General features: G+C 36.4%; 1 protein-coding gene across 15 annotated transcripts in view; it reads left to right on the forward strand.

Annotated features, from left to right (window-relative positions):
- Positions 1–17,492, forward strand: part of CAMK2D (calcium/calmodulin dependent protein kinase II delta) — a 191,296-nt gene that overhangs the window by 166,420 nt on the left and 7,384 nt on the right. For all 15 annotated transcript variants that reach the window (XM_068941784.1, XM_068941771.1, XM_068941786.1 and 12 more), the window contains 2 exons: positions 14,765–14,840; positions 16,029–16,123. In XM_068941784.1, the coding sequence (XP_068797885.1) occupies positions 14,765–14,840; positions 16,029–16,123 (171 nt within the window). The remainder of the gene's footprint in view (positions 1–14,764; positions 14,841–16,028; positions 16,124–17,492) is intronic.

Genomic DNA, 17,492 nt, shown 5'->3' on the forward strand with positions numbered 1-17,492 from the left:
TCTTTCCACCTGAGGCTGCTCTTCAGAATGTTTTATTGTGAATTAAAGCCAGCAGTACCCTTAGGGTCTATTTCCTAGGATGATTCAGGGAATAAGCAGTTTTGCAATTCTGACTTTAGGAAAGATACTTTCCTTCTGTACTACACTTGGCCTCTAGGCGTAGATTTTCTGCGAGAAGGGTGAAAAAGCTCTTTCTGTTTTAAGGTTCAGGTACTGGCTACAGCTGGAGATGAGATACTGATTGGGATGAACGGGTCTCTGAGGTAGAAGAGAGAATATTCTCAGATTACTTACTATCTGTCTTTACACATAAGCTCGAGATGATACTTTTGAGCTGTAGAAGAAATGTTCCCCAGCTTAGGTAAAAAAAGGATCTTCAAAACTTTTTTGTCTTTCTCCAATGCATGGGGTATGATTTGTCTGTTTGGAATATTCCGCATCTTACTGATACATGGGTCACTCTTGTTTTCTTTCCAGCTTATAGTTTTTTTTTTTTTGGGGGGGGGGGGGGGGAAGGGGAAGGGGAAGGGGGAGTCTGACCATATGAAAAATCTGTGGAATTATCATATATTTGGCTAGAACTCAGTAACTGGTGATTTCTCTGAGGACGTTTTCAGCAGTATTGTGATTCTGTAGGCTTTGTCACTTCTAGAATTGGAGGAGCACATGCTATCAAAGAGGTAGAGGCTCTCTCCTTCTTCCTGTGAAGAAGGGAAGTGAGGATGCCACTCTGTAACTAAAAAGTAAAATTAACAAATGTTTTATGGAATTGCACCTCAAAGAGAATGGCTTTTCTTTGTTAGGGTGTGCAGTCTATGCGCTTCATTCCTCCTGCTGTTATTCTAATACTGTGCGTAAACTGCACAAACCGCCATAAGGTCCCTTCCTTTGTACAGACTAGCAGCCCACAGACATTTAAAACATTTAGCTTTGCATTAAGTGGTTTTCTGATTTCAACTTTTTAAAAGCAGCATTAAAGTTTTGTGGATAATGTGAATCTCTGTGTGTGATACATCTCCAGGACAGTGAAGTTTTTGTGCATCTTCTGCGAATGTTTGTGCATATGCACGTCTATATAAAGTATTATAAGTGTTACGATTAACTAAGAAATGTAGCAGTTTAATTTTAAAAAAAACAGCCTTTAATTGGCTATCACAAATGTGTCTTTATGAACAGATTCTTACGTCTTACGATCTGTCAGGGACTGCATGCATTATTCTCCTTTCATGTCCAGACCTCACGTGTATTTTATGTTTGAAGGCAGGTATATCTTTAATTTGAAGATAGTGAGATCGGACTTAGTTTTCATTTGCTACATCTCATGTAGAAATTTTCTTTCAAAAGATATTGAAAATCTTAGTATCTCTACCTTTGTCTTAGGTATGTATGTATTTGCATCTTTTAGAACTGGGACATTTTATTTTACTACGTAGTAAAATAAACAAATTCTTCATAACAAAATAAACATGAAGAATAAACAAATTTGCCATTACTTGGCAAACAGTGGTGAGCTTTAAGAATTTAAGGAATTAGCTAATTCAAGATTTTGAGTCTGAAATTATTTGAAGCTATAGTTCAGCTGCCTTGCTCACATAAGTTTCTGACAGTAACCATTGAACATGTGCTGTCTGCATGACTGTGATCACTCCTCAATAAAAGGCGGGAGGGGAAAGAAAGAGCATGCTAAAAAATTGGACCGTGGTAAATGCCATCTTTCAGGATTACTTGTGGGATTTCTCCTTCTTGTAGTAATGGATATAATGAGATTAGAACTCTGGCAGCATCTCTTTGGTGTAAGATTGATATGTTTTTTCAATAACGCTTTAGAATATCATTATTTTTGCCAGCAATACACACAAATTTTTACAAAGCTGAGTTGTTGGATTTATCACGGTCAGTAAATCTAGATATCTTATGGTATCGTTTTGCCCCTAGAGTTGAATTAATGAAAACAATAGTAGGAGTGATGATTCCCTGTGTGCAAAATTGGTGAGCTACAGGACGCTTACAGAGCAGATAAATTCTGGCTAATCTGTGCTGCTTAATATATCTGTAAGGTACATAGCTTTAAAATGTTAACCATTTGGGAGGCATTTATTTTCATATATTTTGCTAATTTACTTCATTTTATACTTGTTTTTTTGAAAAACAGTAGAAACAAAGTAATTTAAACTAATCAGTCTGGAATGTATTTTCCTGAAGAAAAACCTTAAAAATCGCAATTACATTTCTTTCAAAATCCTATATACCTCAATACTGGATAGGGGGGTAAGTCTGCGCTGGCATCTGAACAGAGTCATTAAAGGCTACCACCTTTACCACTTTTCTTTGACAGCCACAGTTCCTTCCAAAAATACATCATTAAGATTGTTTATGTGCTCAGATTTTTCAGTTCTTACTGTTTTTAATTAAATATCATTCTTTTATTTGGCCTTCTCTTTTTCTTTCTTCATATCTGCTTGACCCTCATACAGCTCTCACACAGGAGGGTGACATGGAGATGTTATGTTCCACCCACCACTCCTCCTCTTCCATTGCTTCTTCATCTTACTGGTCACCATCCTTGCTGTGCCCCAGCGGCCGCTCCTGCTGCCAGTGTCTCCTGAGGATTTTGATCACCCTCTACCTCTTCATCTTTGTTTGTTCATATGTTGTGTTTCTTTCCATCAATTCAGCGGGCAAGTCCACGAAAAATGCAAACTCACAGAGTCATTCACTTGAGTCCGAGCTCTCTCACTCCACTCCTTCCTCTGTACTGTGTAAGTTGAGAGACTCATCTGTTCAGATGATCTTTTTTCTCTCTCCCTCCCCCCCTCCCCCCTACATCAGGTGAGAGTAATTTACAAAAAAAAAAAAAAAAAGAGGTAAATACTGTGACCTGTCTGGTCTAGAAGTGACCATTTCTTAAGATTGAAAAAAGTGTATGAGGCTTATTTTTTTTACCTATTATTTCTTTATCAGGTTTTATTATTTGTAAAAATGTATCATCAGCTGCAAGAGCAGTATAAATAGGTATGTATTTCAGAAAGTTATTTTGCAGAGGTTATCTGTGGAGTAGGCTAGAACGCAGAGATGTCACTCTTCAGGTCTTCCTTGGATCCTGGGTAGGGCCTCCAGATTAATTACCTGTTATGTTTGTGAATGTCATCAAGTTGCTTTCTTTAGTGTCACCATTGATAAAGCAACCTTAAACCTGCTCTGACTTGCTCTTAACATGCAGTACTTACTCATGACATCTGAAAACCTTATGTACTTACGTACTTCCTTAGAACGTAGGCTCTGTTTGCCACATTCTGATCTTACATCCTGCGCATGTTAGGATAATTGCACCAATGCTAAGAATGGACATTTGCATTGGTAAAGGTGAGATTGGAATGGGCCCTTTGAAACAGGAACTGTATGTAATTGGCCTGAACCCGATCTTAAATTTGAGTGGAATTTTTGCTGAGTGTTACTAACAGAGGTGAAAGGAGAATCAGTCCCAGAGATTATGGGCTGTCTCAGGTCACAACTAGTGGCACCTATTCCTAAAAGACTAATTTATTCTCAAGGAGGTACAGGATAGTTAGGCATTGGCATCTGGAAGTCCGTTGACACTGACAAGTGAAGCACTGTGGCACAATAGAAAAATTACTGTTAATTCTTTATATTACTATTTTGACAAGTGGGGATCAAATTACTTTTTTTTGTAGTTGTAAAAGCACTACTAAATCAGGGATTGACCATCTAATGGCACAAGGAAATTAAAGATAAATCTGTCAAAGTGACAGTGGACTCTGAAGTGTGGACTTCTTGCACAAAGAGCAGAAGCTATTTTTGCAGTGTAACTTTATACTACGCTTTAGCAGGAAGTTTTAGCAGCATGGCTATATTAGGAACTAGAACTGCAAATACTGACAGCTCAAGCTGGAAAGAACCTTAGCAATGGGAGGAATTAATAGGAAAGATATGGACTTATAAAACTTTCAAAGCTATCAGTAACATATCTCATAAGGCTTGGTTCCATGTGTAGCATATATCCCCAGAAAATCCATTATGTACCCTGAAATTTTCAGATTTGAATTCTAGCTGCTTTACACTCCCAGCTTCACTACTCAGAGTTAAGAGTGCTAAGGCCACTGTTAATGTTTAAAGGTAGATGTTAATCCGTATTTTGTTACTGAATTTAGGACCATAGAAACCTAGGGGAAAAAAAGAATTGTTTTAGTTTCCCTGAAAGAGTGTGGTATATAAATGCCATAGTAGATACTATGACATTTTAGGAAAGTGAACACTCTTTCATTTATTCTGTTCGTTCCAATACTGACTTGCAGAAACAAGCAAGCTCCTTCACTGCTTTGTTCCACAAAATCAACTTCTCAAAACTGCTATAAAAGCTGCAGATAGAGTTCAATTTTAGTAGTACAATGCTGATGCAATTAAACAACCATCTGCTTTATGCAAAATAATAGTTTAATGTTATCCTGATTCTGCTCAGTTGCAAGACAGAAAAAGTAATAAGGGAAACTATTCTGGTACTGCTAGTCAGAAACATAGTGGTGCTACTACCTCTGGTAGTTAGCCTACCAGCTGAGTTTTGTGTAAATGATTCACCGATCTGAATTTTACAGAGCTGCACGTAGGAGGTTATAGTTTTCATATTTTAATAATTCTGGAAGATAGAATTTTTGAGTTTTCCAAAATAATAGTAATAGGGCAAAATAGGGCAAAACAGCTGAAGTTATCTCAGTATCTGAATATGCACTGCACTTGCTTGTATTTTTTATTCTTTATGCTTGGAAGTACCTTTTCGGGATAGCTGTGGTATTTAAGTTAGTTCACTGACTAACTTTAGTGATCACAGCAACTGTGAAGTGCCTATAACATCATCTTTCCTAAATTATGCTAGTTTTAGGAAGATTCTGGTGTAATACGATTTTAGAAGTGGCTGCAGTATGCTGTGTTTTCTGTAGCTTTAATTTTAAAAGAAATCAGCAGTCCTGTGACCTGAGCAAATTCAGAAAACCAGAGAGAGCTCTGCAATACTGTTACAAACTATTATGAACTATTGAAGTTGTTTACATTTGGCAGACTTATACTCATCAGAAAAAAGGTTGGAAAATAACTACTATAAACAGTTATATTCTTTTAGCTGTGAATAAGTCTCACTAGCAGTGAACGATATTTAAAAAAAAATGTATGCAAGTACTATTGAGACTTTTTTTGTAAACTACAGAATTTTATACTGAGCTTGTCAGAGAGAATGGCATAGGCTCAGGTGATCGTGATTTGATTCAATTCAAATTAAATCACGAGAGAGTTCAAGTCAGCAACTTATCATTTTAAAAGAGCAAATTTTGAGACTCTAGAAGAAAAATTATACGGTGAAGTCAAACGGACTATAAAGTTTGGGTCAGGGCAGAGGCATCTGCAATTTCTTTGTGACAAAATTGTCTGGAAAACGGGAAGGGCTCCAAAGTTTAACTGGAGGAATAATCTTATCTGACAACCATTTTGTGACGACGATGGACTGGTAAGAGGGTGAGAATCAAAGCAGTCTTCAGTGGTAGCTCTGTACAGTATGGAGCTTAATTCGCCCTGTGTTGGCGTAAGGTTTGTGGCTAAGTGGTAGGAAGATGGTAAGCAAGAAGAATGTTGAGTGATTCTTAGACGGTGAAACTTGATAGGTTTTAATCTGCTGTCACAGAAATGGGAAGAGGATGATGTAAATAGTGTTTTGAGAAAAGAGAAGAAATTGAGGAAGGATTATCACGTAGTTAAAGTCCTGAAAAACAGAACATCTCAATTCCAGTTTTCAGTGCTTGAAGTGTTCACGGATACATTTTTAAACATAATGCAGTTTCCCTATGAGTAAAACAGACAAAATACCACATTTAATTCATTCGTTATTTTGGGGGTTATTATTATTATCACAACATGCATCTCATTGCTTTTAAAGCATGTTTAGGTATTTAAAAGGAAAGAAACACAGAACTGAGAATTATTCTTGGTTTTCCATTGTAAAATGCTAGTTGAGAACAAAAAGATTTGTCTGACTGAAATAGTAGAGTGATTAGGTTGGAGCACAATTTAACTGAAAGTGTGGGGGGGGACAAAGCCTATTAATGTCATGGTTGTCAGGACTTTATATATTTTCTTGGGACAGCAGCTAGGTTCCATGATTAATGTAACGTGTTGAGAAACTGTAGAGCAATATCTTGTAACTCTAGTGACCATGATGTAACTCTGTTCTAAGACCATAAGATGTTTTTTCTTTAAAAAATAAGTACTTGCAAACATTTGCCACACAGTATAAATATTGGCATAATTATATGGTAACTCCAAGCAGAGAGCGCCTTTAGAAGTAATTAGTTTCACATAAATAGAAAGAAACTATTTGTTGTATATGACAAGTTGTTTCACATCACAGTATGATAAAGGTTTAAACAGGAGATGCATTCATTGTGTTTGATCTTGTTTGTCAGTATAAGCTGAAAAAATGATTTGCTGGGATACCTTTTCAAATATTTGCCTATATGCCTAATGAATTAAATTTTCATTAGGCAAGTTGTACACCTGTAGGTTTTCTGAAAGGTGAAAGATGACCAGTGGCCAAAAAAAAAAAAAAGCCACAGGCCACCTACCCATATCATAACTTGTTGAATCAAGAGTGAATCATTGGATTCAGCACAGACTAGGAAAGGGATATCTACCCATATCATAACTTGTTGAATCAGAGTGAATCATTGGATTCAGCAGAGACTAGGAAAGGGATATTACTCACAAGACGACAACTCAAATATCTTGGTTCAAATCAAAGTTTAGGATATTTGGTGCTGCAGAAGGTGAGGTGAGGGGCAAGCTTCAATCCTATGTACACAAAATTTTGATAACTTCTTGAATGATGAATGAAGCATGCATTGTCATCTGAGATTCATGGTATTTTTCATGTACATCTAAGATTCAATCAGTCATTTAATTATGCAGCACCTTCTTTTATGGCTCCCTAGAAACTGCTTCTGTGGAATATTTGTGGAATAAATTTTAAGAGAAAACATTAACAGAGTGTTTTTGAATGTGGATGTGAATAGAATATTTTTGAAAAAATGTTCTATGACATTTTGCTGTATTCCTATGGATAGGAGTGGATAGGATTTGTCTCCCCAGATTTAGATATTCACAGTGTAGATATCTATATTTGAGTTAGTTGTCTAGACTCCCTTTAAAGTCAATGCAAAGAAATAGGCCAGATGAGTCACACTGGTCTTAGACATCTATTTTAAGATAAGATGAATTGTGTCCGGAAAGTGGTTATTTTTCTCCATTGCCTGTAAAGGAGGGGAGCTAAGAGAACAAACTCACTTGTGTGTAGTTATAGTTGTCTAAAATTGGATGAGATGAATTCCATCTGATCTGTACCAAGGTGTGTAGTTAAGAGCGCCGAGTTAAAAGTTTTAAGTTTGTTATCCTTGAGAAATAACATGTGAGCAAGTAAGAAGCAGAATTATTTTAATAATCTCCTTGCTCATGTGCTAATTTATAAACTGGCTACCTCTTTCATCTGAAAAAAAATACTTTATTGCTTAGCAGGGATTTCACTGTTGCCAGTTTTAAACAAAATGATAGTAAGGGAGTATGCAGTTCCCTAATTTGGTTATTAGTTGAAAGTTGGGGATGGTTGGGCTGTGCTATGGGTCTATTTGCTGTTGTTTATTTTTATGCTTCACTAGTGTAGTAACTGTTCCTAGGGTGATTTTGTGTTAACAGAAATATGCCGAGGAACGTGAAAATCAGAGAGTTCCTAGTTTCTATAAAATCAGTGGGGGAAATTAATAACCATTCCAGTGCAGTAATTGTAGAACTGATCATGTTGAGTAAAAAGACTCTCCAGTCTCGGAATGGATCTTAAGGAATCTTAATTATTTCAGAACAGACATATTGGTGTCAATTTTGAACAAAGTCATGGGTAATATGGTGGTGAGTCTGTTGTCAGCAATTCTTTTGTGTTTTTCACTAAACATGTAGTATCTGGTATCTCTATTTTTGAAAAATTCATTTGCACATATCAACAGCTCATTTTTATTCTACACCTTTTCTCTTCAATTAAAATAATAAAATACCGATTCTCTATGGTTCTTGTGGAAAGAGCTTACTAATATTGCTTGGAGCTGCAGGAGGGTAAGAAAAGCCTCATAGTTCCCTCCAGGAATAACAGTCTTTGTTACTGTTTTGTAATTTTTTTCTCTGGTCCTTTATTTCATTAGTTGGGAGATTGCATTTTGTAAGATTAAAGCACTTACAGTGCAATAAGTGCTTTTTACATAAATAGTGTTCTGTTATTATCAAAGGTTATCCCAACCTCAGAGCTGGGTGGGGGGAAAAAGTAGTGAAGTATAGCTGTAGGTTAATAACTCCTTTAAGGTTAAGATAAGTACTAACCACAGTGCTGCCGAAATATTTTTAGCCAGTGTCAGAATATGTTCTCTTTTGCACGCTCTCCCTCTCTCTCTTTTTTTTTTTTTTTGGCTTGTCTTTGTAATACTTTTCCTTAAACTGCCTTTGTGTTAGTTATACACCTACTCATTTGCGAAAGCAAGGGCCACGTTTTTTCCAACAGGTAATACCTCATTACCTTAACTCACTATCCCTTTTTTATATGGGATAAAGCTTACATTTAGAGAGTAGGTCCATGGTCATGTCTTCACTGGATCTACTTCCCGCATACTCTGAGCAAAGAATGCAAAAGTCATCTTTTCCACCAAAGTTTGCCATTTTAAGGTAGCTTTCTGCTAGTCTTTAGTCTTTTTCATGAGTCAATCAAATAAGAAGGAAATTCGGTGGGACTCGGTACCATTTTCCCCTTAGGTTTTGCACCTAACCACAGCATCTGCATTACAAGGAATCATTTATCTGATCTGCTTTATGCATGTTGAATGTTAAAATCCTATAATAAAATTCTTGTCTGCTAATATTGGTACTTGTCTTGGGTTAGGTTATGTCTTCAAGCTGATGAGTTGCACAGAAAACACCCCCAAAAATCATTTCCTCTCTTTGTGTACCTTGAACTAAGACTTTACATCTTGTGTTCTGGGAGCTAGTATAGAATTCCCTTGGGGAGCTGCTTATCAGGTTACCGGAAGGGAATAGTTGAAGTCATGGCTCTGACTTTCTGATCACTTACTTTTCAAACTAACTAGGGCTCCTAAAGGGCAGAGTACACAGCCCTCCTCCGACAGGCAGTGGAGGGACAGCTCAGTATCTCCAGCGCAGTCAGGGAGCGCATAGGAGCACTAGGCCTGAAGGAATACTACAAACCCTTTGGCTTCTCTCCAGTGGCAGCTGAGCAGTGGGGAAGTTTGGTGCAGATTATGCATAAGCAACATGATGTAGCTCTCAGTACTGTTTGTTACTAACAAATATATTCACTGTGATTAGTTTCCAAGAAAATAGCTGAGCACCTTTTAACAATGCTCTCCCCTCGCACTTCAGTTGTTTTAAAAACACCGAATATATTTTTGCTAAGGAATCCTTCACCAGAGGTTATATTATTATATGTCATAGGAAAACATTGCCATTTTCTAAGACGATATAGAAGAGTCAGGCTTTTTCACGCAGCTCTCACTAGAGCCCTTGGTAAAAGTAGCTGAATCGGTTTTATCAGAATCCTATTACTGATTTTTGAGCTTTCCTCCTATATCTTAGTGTATTTTTATCATTTGTTGATTAAACTCCTAAATGCCTTAAGGCCATGAACAGCCCTTGCGCTCCAAACATACAATGCTATTTTAGAGAGGGAGCATAATTAAGCACTTTTCCTGTTAAAAAGCACCAGTTAAAACCATGGTTATTGAACCTGAAGTGAAGAATGACTTTCATGATCTAAGGAGTGCAATGCTGGTAATTTCAGTTTCTTTAAGGTAATACTTCCTATCTCTGCTTCAAAAAAAGGGCCAAATTGACTGATAGAATAAATGAGTGTGTATCTTGTGAGTCTGATGCAAAGCATATCACTCTGTGGAAATTGCCATTCTAAAGCTGGCCCTGCAGTCAGTATGTTTGCATATAGTTCATTTCAGATTTCTTTTTGTCCCTAAAGTTTTGTTTTAAGAAGTTGCGATGGGTGTTGCAACTGTGTTGCTAAGACGCTTATTTATTTTTATTTTCATTGACGCCAATCTATGTCTGGCATGGTATTAGCATTAGCAAATATTATAGTTTTATTATGTATACAAAGTTAAAGCCCTCTGAAATATAACTGGTATCAGTGGTTTTTTGTTTAAAAATCTGCATATGCAAAGCAGATTTCTTGGGCTCCAAATAGCCGTAATAGACATAGCTCATGACACCAAGGAAACTATACGTTTCGGTTCTGTCTGATCATCTCATCACACTATGAGAGATGAGTCAGATTTCTGACCTGCTTTAACATAAGTTTGAGTGTATTATTTAGGAAATTCTTCCTGCACGTTAAATAAAAGGTATAATAGCATAAAATTGCCAATATACATCAAACAGCATAATTTCATTAGAATTCGAAACAAGAAAAGTTTGCTATTGAATCAAAAAGTATCAAATGAAAAAGGCGATTGTAAATGACAGTTATCTGGCAGATGGGAACGGGCCAGGTGCCTGTTCCCTAACGCCTTGTTTGTTCGCTTGTTGTCTTTGTATGGTTTGTCATTTACGTTTAGACAGAAAAAGAAATTGGAGTTTTCAAAGAACATATGTTACATAGATTCCATCCCATCAAATTTATAATAACGTTTTAGTAATTTTCTTCTCACTTTAGTAAATGCCAGTTATTTCTGTCAAGTATTATCTGAAATAGCAGAACTCTGTTCCTCCCAATATCCATCTCACCTCAGCTCATTTTCAGCACCATCGAATTTTCTCCTTTGCCCTAAGGAATAACACAAGTATTTGACTTATTTCAGATGTTCACCAAGCCACACTTTTTCCAGTTTCCGCCTTTTCTTCCCTCTGTGCCTTGCAGTCTCCTTCCAATTTTCTGCTTGCCATATTCTGATTCTTCCCTGTTTCCCTGGCCTTCCTGTCTGCTTTCTTCTCCTTCCTCCCTGCCTAAATCTCCACTTTCTATAAATACATTTTGTATAGGCTGAAATACATGTGATCTGTATTTGTATTCTCTATCCCTGCACCCACACACATACCTATACAGAAAGTGTAAAATGTTTTATAAAAAACAAAATCAATAGTTTGTGTAAAATCACAGGTACTGCGGAGATTTTTATCTACTCTTGGGTATCTGATGTTACTGAATATCTCATATGGCCCTATTCTTGACTGTCTTGATCTTTTTTAACGTTCTTTCCAGGTTTCAAATAATTAAGGGCTGAGAATGAAGGAGGTCTTGCACACAGGGTAAAACATTTCTGGAACTCCAGCTTCTGATTTATGCGGCGCTTACGCCTTTGGTTCTTAGTTACTTCCTCCTTAAGAGGCTACATATCAGATCACTAAATATGAAGATGTCTAATTTTCTTGGGCTGCTTGTATACTTGTGTAACTATATGTGTTTTCTGAAAGGAAAGAGTAGCGTAGTTGCTTTCATCTACTGAGTTTCATATGGTGTTTGTCATTTTGTAGAAAATTTGAGAAAGCTGGAAGGCGGATCACTCGGCGACATCTTTCTGTTCCTGACAGTGCCCGTTGTGAGCTGAGAAGTAAAGACTTCTCACAAGCGCTGACTCGAGTCAGACAGTGATTGAGCTGAGCCAGTGATACTGCCTTAATCCCATTTGCTTTTTTTTGCTGGCTTGCAGACCTTCCTGTTGAATGTTCTTTATGCTCAGGAGACACAGCTCTACTGCATGTTGATACTGGTCAAAGAAACTTTGCTGGACCTATATTCTATACTGATAGGTAGCTCCTATCAAAAGGCTTCATGAAAACACATCTATTTCATTTAACTTTGGAAGAAAAAACAGGGAAAAAAAGCAATTTTAGCAATATGGTTCAGTTTTTTCAGTTTTCAAGTTCATGTTGAATTATATCTTGTAATGTAGTACAAATAAAAGGTGCGGCCAAAATACAACATTTTCATTTATCCAAAACATTTTTTTCAAAACATACGCTTGCCAAAATTTCCATACTCCTTCAGAATGAAATCAAATCTCAAAAGATTCAGAGACAACTTCTGTCATCCATATGGTTTAGTTCATGCTACTGTATGCACAAGCAAATTACAGTGAATCGAGTTATCATCCAACTAAGTTGAGCTGTTGCACACCATTTATGGAAAAGAAAAAAAAAAACTTCAATAAGCCACTGGGCTAGCTTCACCAAATCTTACGTAATAGAATATATTCGGATGCTCACTCTTTGTTACTGTTCCCTGTCAAAGTCTATATGACATGTAAGTTTACTGTGGTTCTGTCATGGTAAAACTTGGCAAACAAATAACTAGTATCAGCAAGAAAAGGAATATTGTCAATTGTCACTAACCAGGTGCAAGTAAAATTATAATTTGTCCTTGTGGTTTTGAGTCTCTTGCATGTGGAAGCTACAGTACCTATGTAGACCTTTTTATTGCTTATGTAATGCAACAGTTGTCCAGTAACGTGATCTCATGATTTTGTAACAGCTCATTGGAAGGTTTTACATCGCTTTTCATTGTCTAAATTAATAATCTGTAATTTTGCAGTCTCCTACTGGGTTCTGTTATCAGGTTATTTACTCGAGTCCTTTAGTTTAGTTATACGTATGCTAGAGGTAGCATGCAAATTTTTGATTGCATTACTGCATTGTCTGCATGTTCTGGCTTTCATTTTGCAAGCGTTTCCAAACACTGCACCATTATCTTTTGTACTGAACCATCCTACCGTTTGGCTTGTGCTGATAATGCCATACCACGGCCACAGTTTCTTCTGTGTTATTTGAAACACAGGACAACAGAGCCATTGCTGACTGGCAAAGTCACATCTCTTCATTAAAATTCTTTGTTTCCACAGCACTTGTGAAAAATAAGACAATTAATACTCTGAATGTTCTTACGCTGCAAAACTATCTAGTAGCCAAAAATTAATCACAAAAATCTTACTAGATCTTTATATCCTCTTTCTCTTCATTACTTCCTTCATTTCTGGTTTCTTTTTGGTGCTTTCACTCTGAAGATGTATTAGATGTGCACTTAAAAAATATTAAAAGAAATGGTAGGGCACAAAAAAAAAATGGAAAAGTGCTTTAAAATGATTCCGGTTCTTGCAGTGCAGTTCAGGAAGGGCACTTCAGATTTACGTTCTGCTTATGCTCCCCAACATTTTCTTTTTGAAGAAGAACGTGAGCTCTCTCAGTGGTTTTGGGGGGCAGGGGGGGAGGCGCACGCACATGTATGCGTGCTTGTAGCTGTGTCAACCATCTAGTCCATGTACAGAAATGTGCAGGAGAATGGCGGTTAGTTTATTGAGCAAAGGATCTAGTAAAACTTGATTGCTTACATTTCTTTAAATTCAAGCTTGATCTTCCAAATCAATTTTATGCAGCTTAATAAAGATAAGTTAATACACATAAATCCTTGCAAATGTACCAGTAGGATCTCTCTCCCTTACCTGCTTAGCATTAAACTTACAAGAACCTGTATCTGAGAACAGTGCCACTCTGGTTGAACTTTTGTTAGTGTAAAGTTGAACTTTACAGGAAGAAAAACACTCAGTGCAAAAATGTAAGCCTCAGTTCCTCAAGAAACAAATTTTAAAAAGTAGAAGTAAGTTTTCAAAGTGAAGTCAATTAGTTTTTCTAAATTCTTAATACTTTGTTCTCCAGAATTAAGTGATATTATTAATACATAACAGAAGGCAATTTTTTTTTGCTTGATGTTGTTTTAGTGTAACTATCAACATGAAAAAATACTGAACTGTTAGTTTTTTTTTTTTTGCCGGTGGTTAAGGAGAAAAGTTGCACATACTTTGCCTTTGAACTATGTGCATTTGCAAATACTACTTGAGTTTGAAGGTTCTTACTAGAAAATATATGTTCTGCTAGTTGTTTTTAATTCATTATACTTCTATTACTAGTTAGCGTTTATAATCATTATTTAATTGTTGTGCTGTAGTAGCCTAAAACAGTCTGACTGAGATTTATTTTAACCTAGATGTGTTAGGCATTGTACAAGCAAAGCATAGTTACAAACATTGTCACAGAAATCACAGCGGAAAGACACTGTATTGTAGTTAGACCTGCATGTTTGTGTATATATTATGTGTATTCCATGGGGCTTTGCACCAAACGATTTTGATTATAGACTCAGGGCCTAGATTCCTCTTTGCTTAAGTCTTCGTGTTTGGCCACAGCGAAACTTAGGTGTTAGAAAGATGTCTGAAAATCAGCATTATATGTTTACAAGCTAAAAGGGCCCATGTGTGTACGAATCAATTTAGTGCATCACTTACAGAATGATAATCGTGCTTTCTTTCATTCAGAGTAAAGAGTTGGGTTTTGGGGAATTTGGGGTTTGTTTTGCTCTGTTTTTCAACAGTAGATCCTTCTGTGAAGGAAAGAGAATTAGAACCATGACGGAGAAGTGGATCATTGATCTTGACATGTGTTTAATTTCCTCATGTGCACAGGAGTATGCTGAGGCCAAAATAGTGTAAAGCAATAGTTCAGTATTTTGTCTTATGGTAGTAGTGGAGAAAGAGAAATGGTAGTTTTACCAACTGAGGAAAGACAGAATACCTTTGATATGGCTGTTATTCTGACAGCGTTTCAGCTGTCACCTTCTACTTTGCTTTCCATTTTAAGAATTGTTACATTTATCTCTCCTTAGCTCGTAAGCAAGAGATTATCAAGGTTACTGAGCAGTTGATTGAAGCTATCAACAATGGGGACTTTGAAGCTTACACGTAAGTTTTGGAGAGAGTGAGAAGATTTGATGTTTCTGTGTGTGTGTATGTATGTATGTATGTTTGTGTATGTATGTATTGCTGAAGTTCATTCTCAAATACCCCAAGAAAAAAAGAACTTGTTCATCACTGCATTGCATCAGCTTTACTCTAGCCTGGTTGCCAGTTTCATAGGAGATGCTAGTGTAAATCTACTGTACTAACCTTGCGAGCCAGGATTATAATCCTGAAACAAAATATGCAGTGATCTTTCTTGGTGTATGAAAATGAAGTCATGTTTGTGATTTAAAATCAAGGAAATGAAAAATAAAAAATCTCTTATAACAGAAATATTTATTGTATGTAAAGATTGGTACTTAACAGAATCCTGTTGGTACTAAAAAGCATGAAAGACCATATGGAATTCAGGTTCCACCTGCCTCTACTGAACACTGCATTTCTGTGAAAAAATTTGCTGAGCAAAAATGAACTGATTTCGATCAGCTTTTCTGTGCGAAGCTGCAAATCCATCCTTGTATCTCTTCGCTTCCTACCTTAAAGAAGAAATAGAGGAAAGATGCATCATAAGCACTTTTTAACATTTCTTTTGGTCTACTCCCATGTTTCACTGGATGGACTCTGCCCTGTTGTGACACAGGCCTCACAGTTCAAGAATGTCACTGCATTTCCTGTGACCCAGGCAGCCTTTTTCAAAATTTGCCAACATGACATTTTAATTTCATATAATTGCATTAGGACTTTTGTTGTGCAGATGTAAAGTGGAGGCTCATTCCGAATTCTAGTCTAAATTTTAGCAGATTAAAGAAAAATAAAGATCTTACCTAAATAATGGTGTCAGACATGAAAAATATACTTTGGATCGCACAGAGGTAGGCAATTTTCGGGAAGCACAAGTAGAATTTGATAGTGCAGTACCGTTGACTTGTAGGACCATCTTTGGCAGTCTTTCTTTTGTCAGAAGATGATTTATGTGAAAATTAAGTATGTGAAGTAATGTGCCAAACTTCATTGATGTAGGTGAAACCAGCACTCCTATTACACTGCCTCTGTAAGTTCTGTTCTTTTCCAGTGTGATGTCACATGTAAGTAACATTCCCTATGGGAATAAAGGATGCATTTAGAAAGAAATCTGTCGTGTTGTGTTAGATAACTGCATGTGTTTATTACAATGTTTCTTTCTTTGCACAGAAAAATCTGTGATCCAGGCCTTACATCTTTTGAACCTGAAGCTTTGGGTAACCTAGTAGAAGGGATGGACTTTCACAGGTTCTACTTTGAAAATGGTAAACATTCCTTTTTTATCTCTGTGAATCTTCATCTGCTCCATGTGAATATGTCTCTCCAGTCTGATCATCAGCATTTTGATTTAGGGTTGTTTTTTTTTTTTATGTAATTGATTTGGGTAGAGGGGTTGTTATCTTTTCATTTGGAGTTCTGCTACATCTGTTTTTCTCACTGTTTCTGCTGCGTTCATTCAGACATCATAGGGGACTTTGGATAGTGCAAAATAGTTTCTGGTATTTGGAAAGGGAAATTTAAGATTTTTTTAAAAAATGAGATATGTAGACAAGTGATTCTCGTAAATTGTTTTCCATTGCTGAAAAGAGAGAACATCACAGCGTGAGTATGTTTAAAAGGAAGATCACTAATTCATGTGATTAGAGAGTTGCAACGGAAAATTAGCAATTCCAGTGAGTTTATGATGACTGTTATTGTTTGATGTGTTGGGGAAGACCCTGTAGTCAGTCAGTCTGTACTGCTGAGGATCTGATCAGCTAACTTTTTTTGTATTGGTCTCTGTATGCTTGTATATATATTTGATACGAACGTGTTTAATAAAGTTCTGGGGGATTGTGTCCTACAGGTAACTCTTTTAGAGCAGACTTGGCTCAAGAGGAAGTAGAATATTATAAATGAAGATACGAGCTTGTACAGCAACTTCTGAGAAATATCTGAGCATAAAATGGGATTAAAGCATTCCTAAATTCTCTTCCATCTCTAAAATAGTTTTTTTTCCATATTTTTCCTTAACGTGTTTTGTTTTATTGCCTCCTGTTTGGGTTTTTTTTTTAATTTTCATAGATATCAGCACTTAATAAGGTAACTCACAGAAGTAAGTTAAAAGCAGAAGGTTATGAACTCTAAATATTGACTACAAATGTCCTTAGACACAGTAGTGACCCCTGAAAATCAAAATGGTGAGCCTTTCTAGTATAGTCATATTTACTGAAATGAAATACATGGTGACAGCTTGCACTTTATATCAGAATCTCCAAAAAATTGTATAACATCTCACCAAGATGATAATCATGTTGAAATATGACCAGAGATGTAATCAAGTAGTTTTAATAATGATAGCAGATTAGAAATAAGAAATTTCAAATGAATCATTTTTTGTCAGCAGGGTTCAAAAAAGTATTTTGCAGTTATTGCCATTACAAATGTTAGGAAACCAAGTACTGAGATTCTTCCAGTGACCTCACTCCTAGATCAAAGGAAAGGAAGTATTGTATAATAGCAAATATACATATACATGTATACACACACACACACACACATATATATATGTATATATATATCTCCCTGCTAGTTAAGATGCCCTGAAACTGATTAGGGTCAAATAATTGTCTATGGACAGTTATTGAAACTTGT

The sequence above is a fragment of the Struthio camelus genome, chromosome 4, assembly GCF_040807025.1.
Source record: "Struthio camelus isolate bStrCam1 chromosome 4, bStrCam1.hap1, whole genome shotgun sequence".
Classification (NCBI taxonomy): Eukaryota; Metazoa; Chordata; class Aves; order Struthioniformes; family Struthionidae; genus Struthio; species Struthio camelus.